At 37.5% G+C, this 16,401-nt stretch overlaps 1 protein-coding gene across 4 annotated transcripts in view; it reads left to right on the forward strand.

Moving 5' to 3' along the window:
- Positions 1-16,401, forward strand: part of ELAPOR2 (endosome-lysosome associated apoptosis and autophagy regulator family member 2) — a 206,715-nt gene that overhangs the window by 172,690 nt on the left and 17,624 nt on the right. For all 4 annotated transcript variants that reach the window (XM_073238899.1, XM_073238896.1, XM_073238897.1 and 1 more), the window contains 3 exons: positions 420-546; positions 9,964-10,142; positions 11,175-11,340. In XM_073238899.1, coding sequence (XP_073095000.1) covers positions 420-546; positions 9,964-10,142; positions 11,175-11,340 — 472 coding nt within the window. The remainder of the gene's footprint in view (positions 1-419; positions 547-9,963; positions 10,143-11,174; positions 11,341-16,401) is intronic.

Below are 16,401 nucleotides of genomic sequence, written 5' to 3' on the forward strand. Positions count from 1 at the left end.
GCTGTTAGGAATAATGCTGCTATGAACATTCATGTGTAAGTTTTTGTATGGACAACTGTTTTCATTTATCTTGGGTATCTACCTAGGAGTAGAATTATTGGATTACATGGTAACACTGTTTAATGGTCTGAGAAACTTCCAGATTCTTCCATAGCTGCTGCACCTTTTTACATTCCTTCAACAATGTGTGAGGGTTCCAATTTTTCCTCATCCTGTCAAGTCTTGTTATTATCTGTATTTTTGATTCTAGCCATCCTAGTGCATGTGAAGTTCATAGTTTTTTCTACTTAAGATTTTTTTTTCATGTGTGTTTTCTCAGCATCCACACATTGCTTCCCAATATTCAGTAGGCACACAGATGCTGATTGGACTGGATTGAATGTGTTATAAAAGCTGTTGTTTTTGCTTTTCATTTTCAGCAAGTGCCCAGCAGGCACCTGTGATGGATGTACATTCTATTTCCTGTGGGAGAGTGCTGAAGCTTGCCCTCTGTGCACACAGCATGACTTACACGAGATTGAGGGAGCCTGTAAGAGAGGATTTCAGGTAAAGCACAAATCTGTATAGCAGGACTGTGTCACTGAAGATATATTGGTTTGTGTGGCATCATTTGCATCACAGAAACGCAGGTTCAGAATCATGGTTAAAGCTTATAGTTGACTTAATGTAATATTAGTAAGCATTTAAAATCAAGTTTGGTAGCTGAACACCCATATGCTGGGGTAGCTGAAGGTGTACACTGGCACTGGGAAAAATGAATTATGGCAAGGGAGTGGGAGACTGGATACCTAGATTGTAAAGAAATGATATCAGTAAACCAAGATATGATTTTTATAAGTTACAGGCATATTAAGATGGAGATGGTATAACTGGGTCATCACAAGAAGCACATCTAAAAAGTAAAGCATATGTGTGTGTGTGTGTGTGTATGCATGCATGTGTATATATGTAATCAAGACCTAGTTTATATTTTCTCTGCAGAATCATTTGTTTAAGTAAAATTGGAATTCTAGTCTATATATATTTTGTTTCCTTTTTATATTTAATACATTTCCTTTGTCACTTAACTTTTTTTGAAAACATGGATTTTAGTTGTTGAAAACGTTCTATTATATATATAATTTGGGATTCAATAATCCCCCTGCTGTTGGGCATTTGAGAAAAAAATCACAAACAACCTTTTTGTAAATAACTGTAATGAACATTCTTGTTGGAAATTGATTTCCTTAGAATTTTAGAAAGAGATTAATTGAATTAAAGGAGATAGGCATTTTTAATGTTCTCATTACATATTACTAAATTGCTTTGGTTGTATTTTGTGCTTCTACAAGTAGCGTTTGGAAATGCCTACTTCACTGTGCCAGCTTTGAGTAGTAGGGTAAGAAAAACACAAACTTTTCCTCCATCTAGAGATGACTTACCACTTCACCCTCTCCAAATTTCACTGACGTGAAAATAAAGAAGCGCAGATGAGAAGAAATCAATGCCAGTGGTGGGAACCCCACTGAAGAGTGGGCATCAGAGGATTAGAGATTCCAATGAAATTTCTGAAAGCCAGAAGGTCGATGGGCTAGAACTGATCTTCAGTTTGGTGTGGAGTGGGGAACTCATCAGGGTGCTCACTGGGGAAGAAATCATGATGCCCCTGCCTGATCCCAAGAGTTCAGTGCATTTGGGAGCAGTGGTGTTTGCCTCCAGGGGAAAAGAAATGAACATCTGGATTGGTATTTTTCAACTTTAATGAGAGCAAACCTGTAGTAAGAAATTCATTGTACATAAAACCTAGTACAGAACTATGAAAACCTATATGCTAACAAGCTGGGAAACCTAGGAGAAATGGACAACTTCCTAGAAAAATACAACCTTCCAAGACTGACCCAGAAAGAAACAGAAAATCTAAACAGACCAATTACCAGCAACGAAATTGAAGCGGTAATCAAAAACTACCAAAGAACAAAACCCCCGGGCCAGATGGATTTACCTCAGAATTTTATCAGACATACAGGGAAAACATAATACCCATTCTCCTTAAAGTTTTCCAAAAAATAGAAGAGTAGGGGATACTCCCAAACTCATTCTATGAAGCTAACATCACCCTAATACCAAAACCAGGCAAAGACCCCACCAAAAAAGAAAACTACAAACCAATATCCCTGATGAATGTAGATGCAAAAATACTCAACAAAATATTAGCAAACCGAATTCAAAAATACATCAAAAGGATCGTACACCATGACCAAGTGGGATTCATCCCAGGGATGCAAGGATGGCACAACATTTGAAAGTCCATCAGCATCATCCACCACATCAACAAAAAGAAAGACAAAAACCACATGATCATCTCCATAGATGCTGAAAAAGCATTTGACAAAGTTCAACATCCATTCATGATAAAAACTCTCAGCAAAATGGGAATAGAGGGCAAGTACCTCAACATAATAAAGGCCAACTATGAAAAACCCACAGCCAACATCATATTGAACAGTGAGAAGCTGAAAGCTTTTCCTCTGAGATTGGGAACTAGACAGGGATGCCCACTCTACCCACTGTTATTTAACATAGTACTGGAGGTCCTAGCCACGGCAATCAGACAAAACAAAAAAATACAAGGAATCCAGATTGGTAAAGAAGAAGTTAACCTGTCACTATTTGCAGATGACATGATACTGTACATAAAAAACACTAAAGACTCCACCCCAAAACTACTAGAACTGATATCGGAATACAGCAAAGTTGCAGGATACAAAATCAACACACAGAAATCTGTGGCTTTCCTATACACTAACAATGAACCAACAGAAAGAGAAATCAGGAAAACAACTTCATTCAAAATTGCATCAAAAAAAAAAAATACCTAGGAATAAACCTAACCAAAGAAGTGAAAGACTTATACTCTGAAAACTACAAGTCACTCTTAAGAGAAATTAAAGGGGACACTAACAGATGGAAATGCATCCCATGCTCGTGGCTAGGAAGAATTAATATCGTCAAAATGGCCATCCTGCCCAAAGCAATATACAGATTTGATGCAATCCCTATGAAACTACCAGCAACATTCTTCAATGAACTGGAACAAATAATTCAAAAATTCATATGGAAACACCAAAGACCCTGAATAGCCAAAGCAATCCTGAGAAAGAAGAATAAAGTAGGGGGGATCTCACTCCCCAACTTCAAGCTCTATTATAAAGCCATAGTAATCAAGACAATTTGGTACTGGCACAAGAACAGAGCCACAGACCAATGGAACAGACTAGAGAATCCAGACATTAACCCAGACATATATGGTCAATTAATATTTGATAAAGGAGCCATGGACATACAATGGCGAAATGACAGTCTCTTCAACAGATGGTGCTGGCAAAACTGGACAGCTACATGTAGGAGAATGAAACTGGACCATTGTCTAACCCCATATACAATAGTAAATTCAAAATGGATCAAAGACCTGAATGTAAGTCATGAAACCATTAAACTCTTGGAAAAAAACATAGGCAAAAACCTCTTAGACATAAACATGAGTGACCTCTTCTTGAACATATCTCCCCGGGCAAGGAAAACAACAGCAAAAATGAACAATTGGGACTATATTAAGCTGAAAAGCTTCTGTACAGCAAAAGACACCATCAATAGAACAAAAAGGAACCCTACAGTATGGGAGACTATATTTGAAAATGACGCATCCGATAAAGGCTTGACGTCCAGAATATATAAAGAGCTCACATGCCTCAACAAACAAAAAACAAATAACCCAATTAAAAAATGGGCAGAGGAACTGAACAGACAGTTCTCCAAAAAAGAAATACAGATGGCCAACAGACACATGAAAAGATGCTCCACATCGCTAATTATCAGAGAAATGCAAATTAAAACTACAGTGAGGTATCACCTCACACCAGTAAGAATGGCTGCCATCCAAAAGACAAACAACAACAAATGTTGGCGAGGCTGTGGAGAAAGGGGAACCCTCCTACACTGCTGGTGGGAATGTAAATTAGTTCAACCATTGTGGAAAGCAGTATGGAGGTACATCAAAATGCTCAAAATAGACTTACCATTTGACCCAGGAATTGCACTCCTAGGAATTTACCCTAAGAATGCAGCAATCAAGTATGAGAAAGACCAATGCACCCCTATGTTTATCACAGCACTATTTACAATAGCCAAGAATTGGAAGCAACCTAAATGTCCTTCGATAGATGAATAAAGAAGATGTGGTACCTATACACAATGGAATACTACTCAGCCATAAGAAGAGGGCAAATCCTACCATTTGCAGCAACATGGATGGAGCTGGAGGGTATTATGCTCAGTGAAAGAAGCCAAGCGGTGAAAGAGAAATACCAAATGATTTCACTCATCTGTGGAGTATAAGAACAAAGGAAAAACTGAAGGAACAAAATAGCAGCAGAATCACAGAACTCAAGAATGGACTAACAGGTACCAAAGGGAAAGGGACTAGAGAGGATGGGTGGGTAGGGAGGGATAAGGGAGGGGGAGAAAAAGGGGGGTATCAAGATTAGCATGCATGGGGGGGGAGAGAGAAAGGGGAGGGCTGTACAACACAGAGAAGACAAGTAGTGATTCTACAACATTTTGCTACACTGATGGACAGTGACTGTAAAGGGGTATATAGGGGGGACCTGGTATAGGGGAGAGCCTAGTAAACAAAATATACATCATGTAAGTGTAGATTAATGATAAAAAAAAAAAAGCAGTTCCTGTGTGGTGACCTCCAATGAGTTCTACACAATGATATAAAGGGCATATAAAAGTGTAGGCATAGGGTCTGTTTGTGTTTATACAGAGGATCAAAGCCTAATTTGGCTATCTCGAAAATGAACTAAGATACGATATGAAAAAAAACTTCCAATATCAGCACTCTCGGGAAGACTCATACCAGAAGATGATCATCAAAAAACCCCAACAAAGATCCATGCACTGCTACAGGTGTAGATGCACTCATCCCACCAGTTCCTGGACTTGCCATGGGAATGAAGAAGGAGATATCTAAGCTGGCCTGTGCATACAGCAAAACAGCAAATTTGACTGGATCTAAACTGTTGGAACTCAACCATGAATTAGGAAAAGTGCAAATTTTAGCGCTCCAAAATCTTACAACTACAGACTATTTACTGTTAAAAGAACATATGGCATGTGAACAGTCCCCAGGAATGGGTTGTTTTAATTTGTCTGATTTCTCTCAGACTGTTCAAGTTCAGTTGGACAATATTCACCATATTATAGATAAGTTTTCACATATGCCTAAGGTGCCTAACTGGTTTTCTTGGTTTCACTGGAGATGGCTGGTAATTACAGGTATGCTTTGGTTACCTAAGTATACTTCTATTATTTTAATGTGTGTGTGCAATTTAATTAGTAGTTTAAAAGCTATACATGCTGAAGTTACTCTACAAGAAGGTATGTCAAAGAAATAATCTTCCCAGGTTTTCTTCCACCTGCTACTTCTATAGGTTCTCTTCTTCCTTCCTAATTATAACCCTTAAGTAGAATTCGTGCCTCATATCGAATTTACCGAGTATCGTAATTCTTCCAAGTGGTAAAGACACCTCAAGACAAATGCTGGGCATAGAAACCACAGGGTATAAAATATGCAAAGAAGTAAAAAGCTAACCTTTTCAAACAATAAGGCTTCTCTCTCACTTACCAACTTTACATTTCCCTGTATGGCCCCGGAAGATGACTGGTTAGCCAGAGATGGGTAAGATTCCTCAAGGGAGGAACAACCTAAGACAGGCACAGTCGCAGGGGGGCCATCAGGTGAGAAAATGGGGATCAACAGAGGTGAGGCTTAGAACCTGCCCCCCCTGCTCTGAGAGAAATCTTCTGCATACGTGGATGTTTTATTGCCCTTGTCTAGCTGGAGTAACACATAGTCTACAGGCACACACCTGATCATCTACATTTGCTCTCTTACAACACTAAACTATGTTTTCTACCTTTGTCTTGTATCTACCTACCACTTCAGCATTTTATTAAAAATAATAATAATAGAGAAATGTGGTATCCACATATAAATCAAGTATAAAAATCAAATGAATATTCATATTTGAACTGACTGTTTATAGTTCATAATGCATGATCAAAACCAAAAGCCGCTGTAATGACTGTCCTTGTAATGTTCACCATGTAACTTATTCACTATGTAAGACTTTGTTCTCCATGTAAGAACTTGTTCGTTATGCTTCAGAAGATTGGAGACTGATGAAAATTAGGCTTGGGGTGGATTAATGATTGTGCATTGAGCATTGACCCCCATATACAGAATTTTATTGTGGTTAACAACCATTTGATGAATAAATATGAGAGATCTCCTCACAAAAAAAACAAAACAAACAAATGAAAAACCTAGTACAGACACAAAACTCAGATACATGATTTGTGTAAAAATGAAGTTGTTTCATGGAATAAGACTCATTTACAAATTTTATGGTAAAGTCTCAGAATAAAGTTCATATGAAATATATTTTCATTAAATAATTTAATGCAAGATAGGAAAAGTCCTCAAGTAGACAACCCTAAAACAAAAATTAGGAATGTTTTATTTCACTCATCGAGTGTTTTATTTCATTTCACTTAGCTGTAGGCAGGTCATGCCAGTGCAGAGCACAGAATACTGCCCCTGCATCTAGAAGACTGTTGAGCCAGTTCCTTTTTAACATTTTCAAGTGGGTCAAAGATGAAAATTCCAGGTTCACAAAAAATGGTTTCCTTTTAATTCTCATAATGATGGCACACTTTTTATGCTTCACAATGGGTATTCTTTATATTTTCTCTAAAGTCGTAGTAAGCATATTATCATAATCATGTTTTTAGAGTAAATGAAAAACTAATCTTAGTTTTTCCCTTCTTTGGCCATCGAGGTTAATTCAAGCGTTTTGAAAAGCTAAATGATCTTTTATCCAAATATTCTTTAATATTTCTCTTCTGGAAGATTACAAGTTTAAAATAGTGAGGTTACAACAGTTTCTCTAATGTCATTCAAAGTGTCTTTATTGAAAAAGTTTTGTTTAATATGTTCCAAGAATTCTAGGACCAGATTGTTGCAAGGTGATTCTTTTAAACTATTTGTGTTTGCCTTAAAAATAATGTCTTTGGGGACACTTTGATGTATTTGACATGTTGAAATACGTAATTTCCCCCATGGTTTCAAATTTAATTTGAGAACTACCAAATTTAGTTAAATATGCCCTGCTGTTATTCCTAGATGTCAATTTAAAAAATATTTGCCAAATGAGATTGAGCTTCAATTTAAAAGATATGGATGCTAGTCTAAAGCCCATACCCCTTGCTTAGTGTATTCCATTGCAGTAGCAAACAAATGGGTATCATGCAGTAAGTGGGTATGTTTACCTCCCACCCCTGAATAATGTATTTCAAAAGGAGGTCCATGTAATACAAAGGACAACTTTCACTGTGTTTTCCATTACAGCAACCCTCCCCTTATCCATGGGGATGTGTTCCAAGACCCCCAGGGGATACCTGAGATTGCAGAGTATTGAACCCTATGTATACTATGCCTTTCCTTCTACATACGTACCTATGATAAAGTTTAATTTATAAGTTAGAACCAGTAAGATAATAACATATAATAGGATAATTATAATAACTTGTTGTAATAAAATTATGTGAATGAGGTCTTTCTCTCAACATATCTCATTGTACTGTATTTACCCTTCTTCTTGTGATAATGTGAGATGATAACATGTCTACATGATGAGAAGTGAGGGGAATGAAGTAGGCACTGTGACATGGTATTAGGCCATTGATGACTTTCTGATCCTACATCAGAAGGAAGATCATCTGCTTATGGACTGTGGGTAACTAAAACTGTGGAAAACAAAATTGTGGATATGGTGGGGGACTATCTTATGACCATGAACAAGGGTGGGTATTCTTGGATGCCAAAATCTTCATGAGAGTAAAAAGCAGCCATTGCAAAAACATTGCTATGGGTATCTTTTAGTTTTTTTTTTACAAAATAATTCCACTGTGTTTCTGTACTATTTCCTGCTCTATCCTTTATAACTTTTCATTAAGTATTGACTGAGAGTACACTTCCCCAATTCTGTAAATATATGTAATCCAGATGTGAAGTTTAAATTTACAAACAAGTTATCCATATATAGCTGACATAAACTGTAAAAGAATTGTATAACTTGTGATACAAATGCTCTTATCAAATTGGATCTCAAAAATGTTATACCAGATTTGAAGGATGTAGTAAGCATTATTTCTAAATGCCATATCTTAGTTGAGATTTGAAGAAATACTGTTATCACTTAGAAGAATGTTTTAAAACTTATCAAATTTATCTCTACATGCTGAAATAATAATTTTTTTGGGCTCAGTGTCAGCCATTTTCTTGTTTGCCAATGATCTGTGACTGAATGAAGGGATAAGGCATTCTAATTAACAGTTATAGAATGACTAAGAAATTTTACCAACAGCTTGACCTTTTTTATTTAAAAGTTTGAGGAGTTTATTGAAAAGGTAAGCCTTCTGGGTTTACAAGTATCTTTTTAATTTGAAGTTTTAACACTTTGTTTATAAGACTGTAGTTAGACATTAGAGCTGGACATTTTCATTGGGTGTTGCATGTTTGATAAAACCATATAAACTCTTGCACAGTCTTTGTCTTGTTAGAATGCATTTCAAATTAAGTCAACATTGACTGATTAGAGTTAACATTTTTCTTTGTTGTCATTATTTACAGTTAGAGGTGCATCATTTAAACTTGAATATGCCTCTTTATTTCTTACCTCAGCATTCTTATAAAAATGTGTCTCATTTTAAAAGTAATTTATTCACATTAAATTGAATGAAAATGTCATCAGTTGTCATGCACTAAAATCTAAAAAAGAAATGCTGAAAGTTCTATCTAAAACTTGGTTGAAATTTTTCCCCAAAGTAAATATGATTCTTTTATACAGCAATCACTTCATGACTAACTGCAAAAATGTGTGGTCTGTGTGCATGTGTGTGTGTGTGTGTGTGTGTGTGTGTGTGTACACAATAAAATTAAACATTATGGTGTTATCCTTCTGTTAGGGTGTTGACAAAGTGACCATCATACACAAGAAAACTTAGTGAGACACAATGAGCAAAACATGGGATGCCCCATGTTTACTAATGCCAGTGGATATAATCATTATATGTATTGCCCCTGGTCACTGTGTATGATGAAATATATAGGGAACTGTGCATTGTACTCTCATTTTTGTTTCTGATTTGTCTTATTTGGTACATTTATTTTAAAGTATTGCTGGTTGATATCCAGTATATTGGTTTTATTATTCACTACTTAGTTGCAACTTGCAGTTTGAAAACAATTGTCCAAACAAAATTGAGTCATCTGCTTTGGGAGAATGAGAGTAGGTACCTCCTGTGGGTAGTGATGACCCAGAATAGTGCCCTCCTTGCTTTGACATGGGTAGGACAGGTACAGTCCGTGTGCCAACACCCACAGCACTCAACAGAGCCTGCTGTGCTTGGGGCACCTGCAAGACCTTGGTCCAGGGTTTGCTCCTGTGCTCAGGGAAGAGGCTTGCTTGGGGGAAATGGACGTGATTAGTAGGCGAAACCCATTCCAAAGAACTATATTAACAACCCAAGATTTTATTTAAAAATCTGATTAAGAAGTCAGGTGTCATCAGAAATGACAGGAAAATAGCCCAAATGATGTGCCCAGATGGAGTCATTTTTATTCAACCACCTCAGCGCATAGCAAGCCGTCTGGTCTGAAAATCCATGTTTTTACTTGGTTTGTTGTGTTTTCATTCACTATTTCCTTATCCACTCTCTTTTATATCTCTTTTCTCTCTTTCTGGAGCTTCTATTGGACGAATGCCATATATGTCTCTATGACTGTGAGTAAAGTGTTAGCCAAACCCTTCTCCTTCTGAATCTCATTTCTCATGTCATCTGTGTGCTTTTTTAAAGGAAACCTTGTATGTGTGGAATGAACCTAAATGGTGCATTAAAGGAGTTTCTTTGCCTGAGAAAAAGTTGTCAACCTGCGAAACGGTTGACTTTTGGCTGAAAGTGGGAGCAGGTGTAGGAGCTTTCACAGCTGTTTTGCTGGTGGCTCTAACTTGCTACTTCTGGAAAAAGAATCAGAAGTAAGTAATCTCATTGGAATGATCATATATGAACTGAAAGATCTATTTTGTTGTGAAAAACTTAAACTTAATTATTACTATACCCAGTAGTTTCTTTCAAAGACAACAGAAATTTATCCCAGTGAAGGAGTTATAGGAAAGGCCTTTAAGGAAGCAAGTGGAAATGATTATTATTCTGATAAAGAGAGATTATAGGATATTAAATATTATTGAATTAGATTCATTTATTATAAAACAAAGAAAAATGGGAGGGTCTAGTTACCCAGCTAGATGAAAGCAGAGCTCAGGTTGGAAGACAGGTTTTCTCTCTGTGTCTGTTTTCCTTTCATGACAACACAGTGTCTTCTTGTCCCCCTTTTTCAATTTTTTTTGTGGGCAGATATTTGTGATGAATCAGACTAAGTATATAGGCTAATATTACCTCTATTTGTTCCAGGACTGTAAGAATCTGGAGTTGGATATTGAGTCGAACTCCTGATTGTATAGATCTGTTATCTGATTTGACTCTCTTAAAATGATTTACGTGTCAGTGGGGCTGTGAAAGTTCTATGTTGTAATATCTCAGGACAATTGTAATACGTGGGGTGGTGAATAGAAAGGAATGAGTGATTTATAGAAGAAGTAAAGACCGTATCAGTCACCAATATGGTATTCTCATCCTTCTAAACTAAACTTTGAGAAACCATACAGCAAATTAGCTTAAAATATGTATAAATTAAGAAAATACATTTAGACCTCTAGATTTTTCTTTGTTTTTCAGAAGTTCTTCAAAATTGGACAGTTGAGTCAATATGAAGTAAATGAAAGAGTTAAGTGTATTGCACTGATTCTCTGAAATCCTGGAAATGATCTGTGTGTAGATGGTAGATAAATGAGAACACATGGTGGTATACCCATAGGTGGGGAAATTGTGTCGGTAGAACAACTACACTGTAAGACAATTTAGCAATGGTATGTGGCTACCTAAAATAAGTATTAATTTATATTAAACAGCCACTTTATTTATCTATCTATTTATTTACCACTACTTAGACTGGAGTACAAATATTCCAAATTAGTAATGACGACTAACTCAAAAGAGTGTGAACTCCCAGCTGCAGACAGTTGTGCTATCATGGAAGGAGAAGATAATGAAGAGGAAGTTGTATATTCCAATAAACAGTCACTACTGAGAAAACTCAAATCCTTGGCAACAAAGGTGAGAGCTGAATTTTAACCTGATATTACTGTGCATTTATAAATTAGGGGCCGTATTAACCTAATAGTAGCATTCACGCAAGCCCTGTCATCCAGCATGCCTATATCTCTGTGGGTACGTATTCAACAAAATGCTCTTAGAAGTACGCAGGGATATAAAACATAGAAGAATATTTACTACAACATTGATTTTGCTGGTTAACAAAGTAGAAACAACCTTATACACCATGAATAAGGAGTTAGATAAGAAGTGTCCATATATCAAAGCCATGGAATCCAGAGCAACTTTGCAGCTGTTGAAAATGGAGATATCTATGTCAATAAGTCCAAGATAAAGTGAAAACATGTAGGCTATCACATTTCTATTAAATATACACTTACGTTAGCATTTATATAGCAAACTATTAACAGTAGTCATTTTTTTGGGAGTCTTGAATTAATGGGAGCCTTTAGTCTTTGAAGTAATATCTCTTTGGAGTATTTGAATTTTCATAGATAATGTATCATTTTATACTATTAAAAATTTGGCATTAATAAAAGATCTCATATTCATTTATACTTTCTTGGTTTTTGTTTTATCACAAGATTGATTTACATGGAAGAGATAATAGTTATATTTCTGTTGAGGCATTAAAGCTACCAGCAGGTGCCATCACGTTTATTGGCTTTAAAGTGACTATGGTACCCAGATAACATTAAGACTTAAATATGATTTGTAAACACATTGTAGTGACATTCTTCACCATTGACTTAAAGTTTGAGAAATTACCAGTTTACTCACTCAGTATTAAAAATAGAATGAAACAGAAGAAAGTATGTCTCAATTTTCAGCAGGAAGGACAAGTGGCAAAAGATTGCATTTATTGAGGGTGTTTTAGTAACCATTTCCTTTTACTCTCCTAATTTGAGCACATAAGATCATTTAAAAATAAAATAAGTAAGCTGAGTTCCCCTTCTACTAATACTTAACTTTTTCAGTATGATAGTTCAGGCAGGGTGCTGTTGCTGGGGATAACCAATGTACGGTGCTTGTCAAGAACTGAGCTTTTAGTGAACCTGCAAGCTAATGAGTGAGCCACACTTTCACGAGCACTGAGAAGGCAGGAGGCTCCTGGTCAGAGACAAAGGACCATTTAGCACTCGCAGCAGAAGCATTAGGCAGAGTATCAGTATTTATGCCAGTTCCCAAAGCCCCACTTCCCACAGGGCTATGTGAACAGGAACAGATGAGACTTGTACACTCAGTGGATGGCATTACAGGAAAGGAACCTGAAGCTTTGGGGACCTGAATCTTTCAGGATAGGAAGAAAGCATGCCTATTCTGTGCTCCAATGGGAGGTACTGTCGTCATTGTGCTAGACAGGTGGTGTGTGTATTCACTGCTCCAGAGGGAGACACTATTTCCAGGACTGTAAGCAGGCCTGCACTTTGCTCTGGAAGGAGACTGTATCTTCCAAGGCTGCTGTCTATACAAAGTTCCTTGAAAAGGTAGTCTAGAACAAAGGTCTCAATCATAAAATGTACAGAAATGCAAAAAAACCATGGAGAATTGTCTCCCAATAATATCTGAACCTTGTTTCTACACTAGCCTGGCCCCTGGTGAATTTTCCCATTAATGTGCCCCTCTACCCACCACTCTGATTAATCTAACTGACTGAGGCTGGCATCAGATCTGGTCAATTAGCTGCATATGGTATTTAAATAAAGCTGCTACCTAGAGGACACCACAAACAGCAAGATGAGACCAACCTGCATTATTAACCAACCATACCCCAGGGTCCCAGACCCAGCTAGCTGAATAAATCCCATAAACCATCAGGCTCCACTTTTGAAAGATAGGTGGCTTTGTCTTTAGTCCTTGTATTGATCTTTCCATGGGCACTGAGGTCTTTCCTCCATAAGATTCAGGTGGAAAAGGTTCATTTTCAAAAATTTACAAAGATCCAGTACATCTTTCACTTTTGTCTACATGGGCCATGGTAGGGGAACTTGGTGGGCAGTGCACCCACCTACATGGTCATTGTCTTTTTGATGTACGATAGTGACCGTCCGGATCCAGCAGAATGTATTAGTGATTGCACAGACCTTGTCTTGACCCTCAAGGAGGAAGCATAGAGCAGTCATATCATCTGTAACTCTGTATGGACAGTGAGTTGATGGTGACTTGAATGTCTTCAAAGGCTGATGTGATATCATTCATTACTTCAGCTAAAGTCAGAGACAAATTTCATATCACCTTTCCTAATTAAATAACTACCCAGAGGGTAAATGTGAAACACAAGTCAGTTACACGAACTGTTGTATGTTATCTGAACCTCCAGAAACGTCCTCTGAGTAACCAGTGGTAGTCTCATTTTGAAAAGATGCTTACAGTTGTCTAAAAGCTACATGATCTATTGGGGACCTTTCCATAAACAGTTGAACTGTGATCACTTCTGACCACTCACAGAGTGCAAGTGAAAGCTACTATGTTTTTAGGAGAGAAGCTTATGCCTGTACTTCTACACAAGAAGTACAGTCCTTAAGGTACTTATGGTGCCTCTGGAAAGAAAGTATCATTTACAATTGTTGGGGGCACCAAGTGGGTCCTACGTTAGACAGCATGTGTTGATGGTGCCTGTAACCTCCTTATTGGCTAGTAAACCTTAGTGTTCCCAACTCACCTCAAATAATTCTGTCTTTTCTTGGTCTTTGGGGAGACTGCTTGAGGGTAATTATTCTAACTTTTTCTGTTTGTCCATACCTCAAACTGGTTGGTACTTGTTCACTCCATGGAATGATTGATTAAAGGCAATAGAAATGGAGGTGTTGATTGTTGTTATTTGGGGGCAAATGCTAGGGCCATTTCCTGTTTCTGATAGATTTCTCAGTAAGTTTAAGGGGAATGGCAACCAATTTGTGGTTAGAACATCTAGTGGGTATAGTAGACCCCATAGTAAGTTAAAGTTAAGGCATTTGTTTGAGAGAGAAACCCCAAAGCATTTCCCTTCACAGGAAGGTGATATGGTGGCTCTGATGAATGAATGAGCATTAATGTGCCTCCGTCCTTTGTACCTCTCTGGGTCTAAGGTTTCTCTTCCCCAGGTACCTCTTTATCAGACTGCATTATTGATCTCCTTCCACTACTACAAAATCAGTTTGTCCCATTTCAGTAGCTCAAACTTCACCTTATTTCTACTCACCTCCTACTGGCACCTCACTTATGCTCCAGAACATTCAGGTACAAGAGGGACAAGGGCATTTAAAAAAACTTTCGGAGACTCAGTATGTCTTTCACCTTTGTGCATGTGGTGATCTTGATGAGCTGTGTGGTCAACCAAGTGGTTATTCTTTTTATATAGAAAGAAACAAACACTATAGGTGGCTAAACCAGAATTGTATTTGAATCTCCTAGGCTTTTTTCTGTCATAGCTACCACCAACAATCCTGTGGGTTGCTTTTGGGGTAAATAAAGACACACTTTTTTTTTTTGGTATCATTAATATACACTTACATGAGCAACACTGTGGTTACTAGATTCCCCACATTATCAAGTCTCCACCACATACCCCATTACAGTCACTGTCCACCAGCATAGTAAGATGCTATAGAATCACTACTTGTCTTCTTTGTGTTATACTGCCTTCGCTGTGCCCCCTCCTACATTATGTGTGCTAATCATAATGCCTCTTTTCCTCCTTTCCCCTTCTTCCCACCAATCCTCCCCAGTCTCTTTCCCTTTGGTAACTGTTAGTCCATTCTTGGGTTCTGTGAGTTTGCTGCTGTTTTGTTCCTTCAGTTTTTGCTTTGTTCTTATACTCCACAGATGAGTGAAATCATCTGATACTTGTCTTTCTCTGCCTGGCTTATCTCACTGAGCATAATACACTCTAGCTCCATCTGTGTTGTTGCAAATGGTAGGATTTTTTTTCTTCCTATGGCTGAATAATATTCCATAGTGTATATGTACCACATCTTCTTTATCCATTCATCTACTGATGAACACATAAGTTGCTTCCATTTCTTGGCTATTGTAAATAGTGCTGTGATAAACATAGGGGTGCATATGTCTTTTTCAAACTGGGCTGCTGCATTCTTAGGGTAAATTCCTAGGAGTGGAATTCCTGGGTCAAATGATATTTCTATTCTTAGTTTTTTGAGGAACCTTCGTACTGCTTTCCACAGTGGTTGAACTAGTTTACATTCCCACCAGCAGTGTAGGAGGGCTCCCCTTTTTCCACATCCTTGACAACATTTGCTGTGGTTTGTCTTTTGGATGGTAGCCATCCTAACTGGTGTGAGGTGATATCTCATTGTGGTTTTAATTTGCATTTCTTTGATGATTAGTGATGTGGAGCATCTGTTCATGTGCCTGTTGGCCATCTGAATTTCTTCTTTAGGGAAGTGTCTGTTCAGATACTCTACCCATTTTTTAATTGGATTATTTGCTTTTTGTTTGTTGAGGTGAGTGAGCTCTTTGTGTATTTTGGATGTCAGTCCCTTATCGGACATGTCACTTATGAATTTATTCCCCCATACCGTAGGATGCCTTTTTGTTCTACTGATGGTATCCTTTGCTGTAGAGAAGCTTTTTAGTTTGATATAGTTCCACGTGTTCATTTTTGCTTTTGTTTCCCTTGCCTATGGAGATATGTTCATGAAGAAGTTGTTCATGTTTATATTCAAGAGAGTTTTGCCTATGTTTTCTCCTAAGAGTTTTACAGTTTCATGTCTTACATTCAGGTCTTTGGATACACCTTTTTGAGTCAAGCTTTGAGGAGGTCATTCCAGTGCTCAGTAATATCTATCAACAGTAGGAAGTGTGGACAGTCCATTGAATGCCTCTACTTGTAGCCCATTTTCAGATAGCTTGTGTGATACAAAGGACACTATTAGGCTGGAAATATCCATGAAGCCCCAGACATCAAATAATGTTTTTTTAAGAGCCACATTGGCATGGCTGGAGTTAGCTGATCCTAGCTAACTTAACTGATGAGACTGGAGCAGAACAGATTGGCCTGAATCTTAAGTCTGGCATGCTGTAGTGACCTCTGCATCAAAAAAATAGTCTTGTGCTTTGTGC

The sequence above is a fragment of the Manis javanica genome, chromosome 6, assembly GCF_040802235.1.
Source record: "Manis javanica isolate MJ-LG chromosome 6, MJ_LKY, whole genome shotgun sequence".
Lineage (NCBI taxonomy): Eukaryota > Metazoa > Chordata > Mammalia > Pholidota > Manidae > Manis > Manis javanica.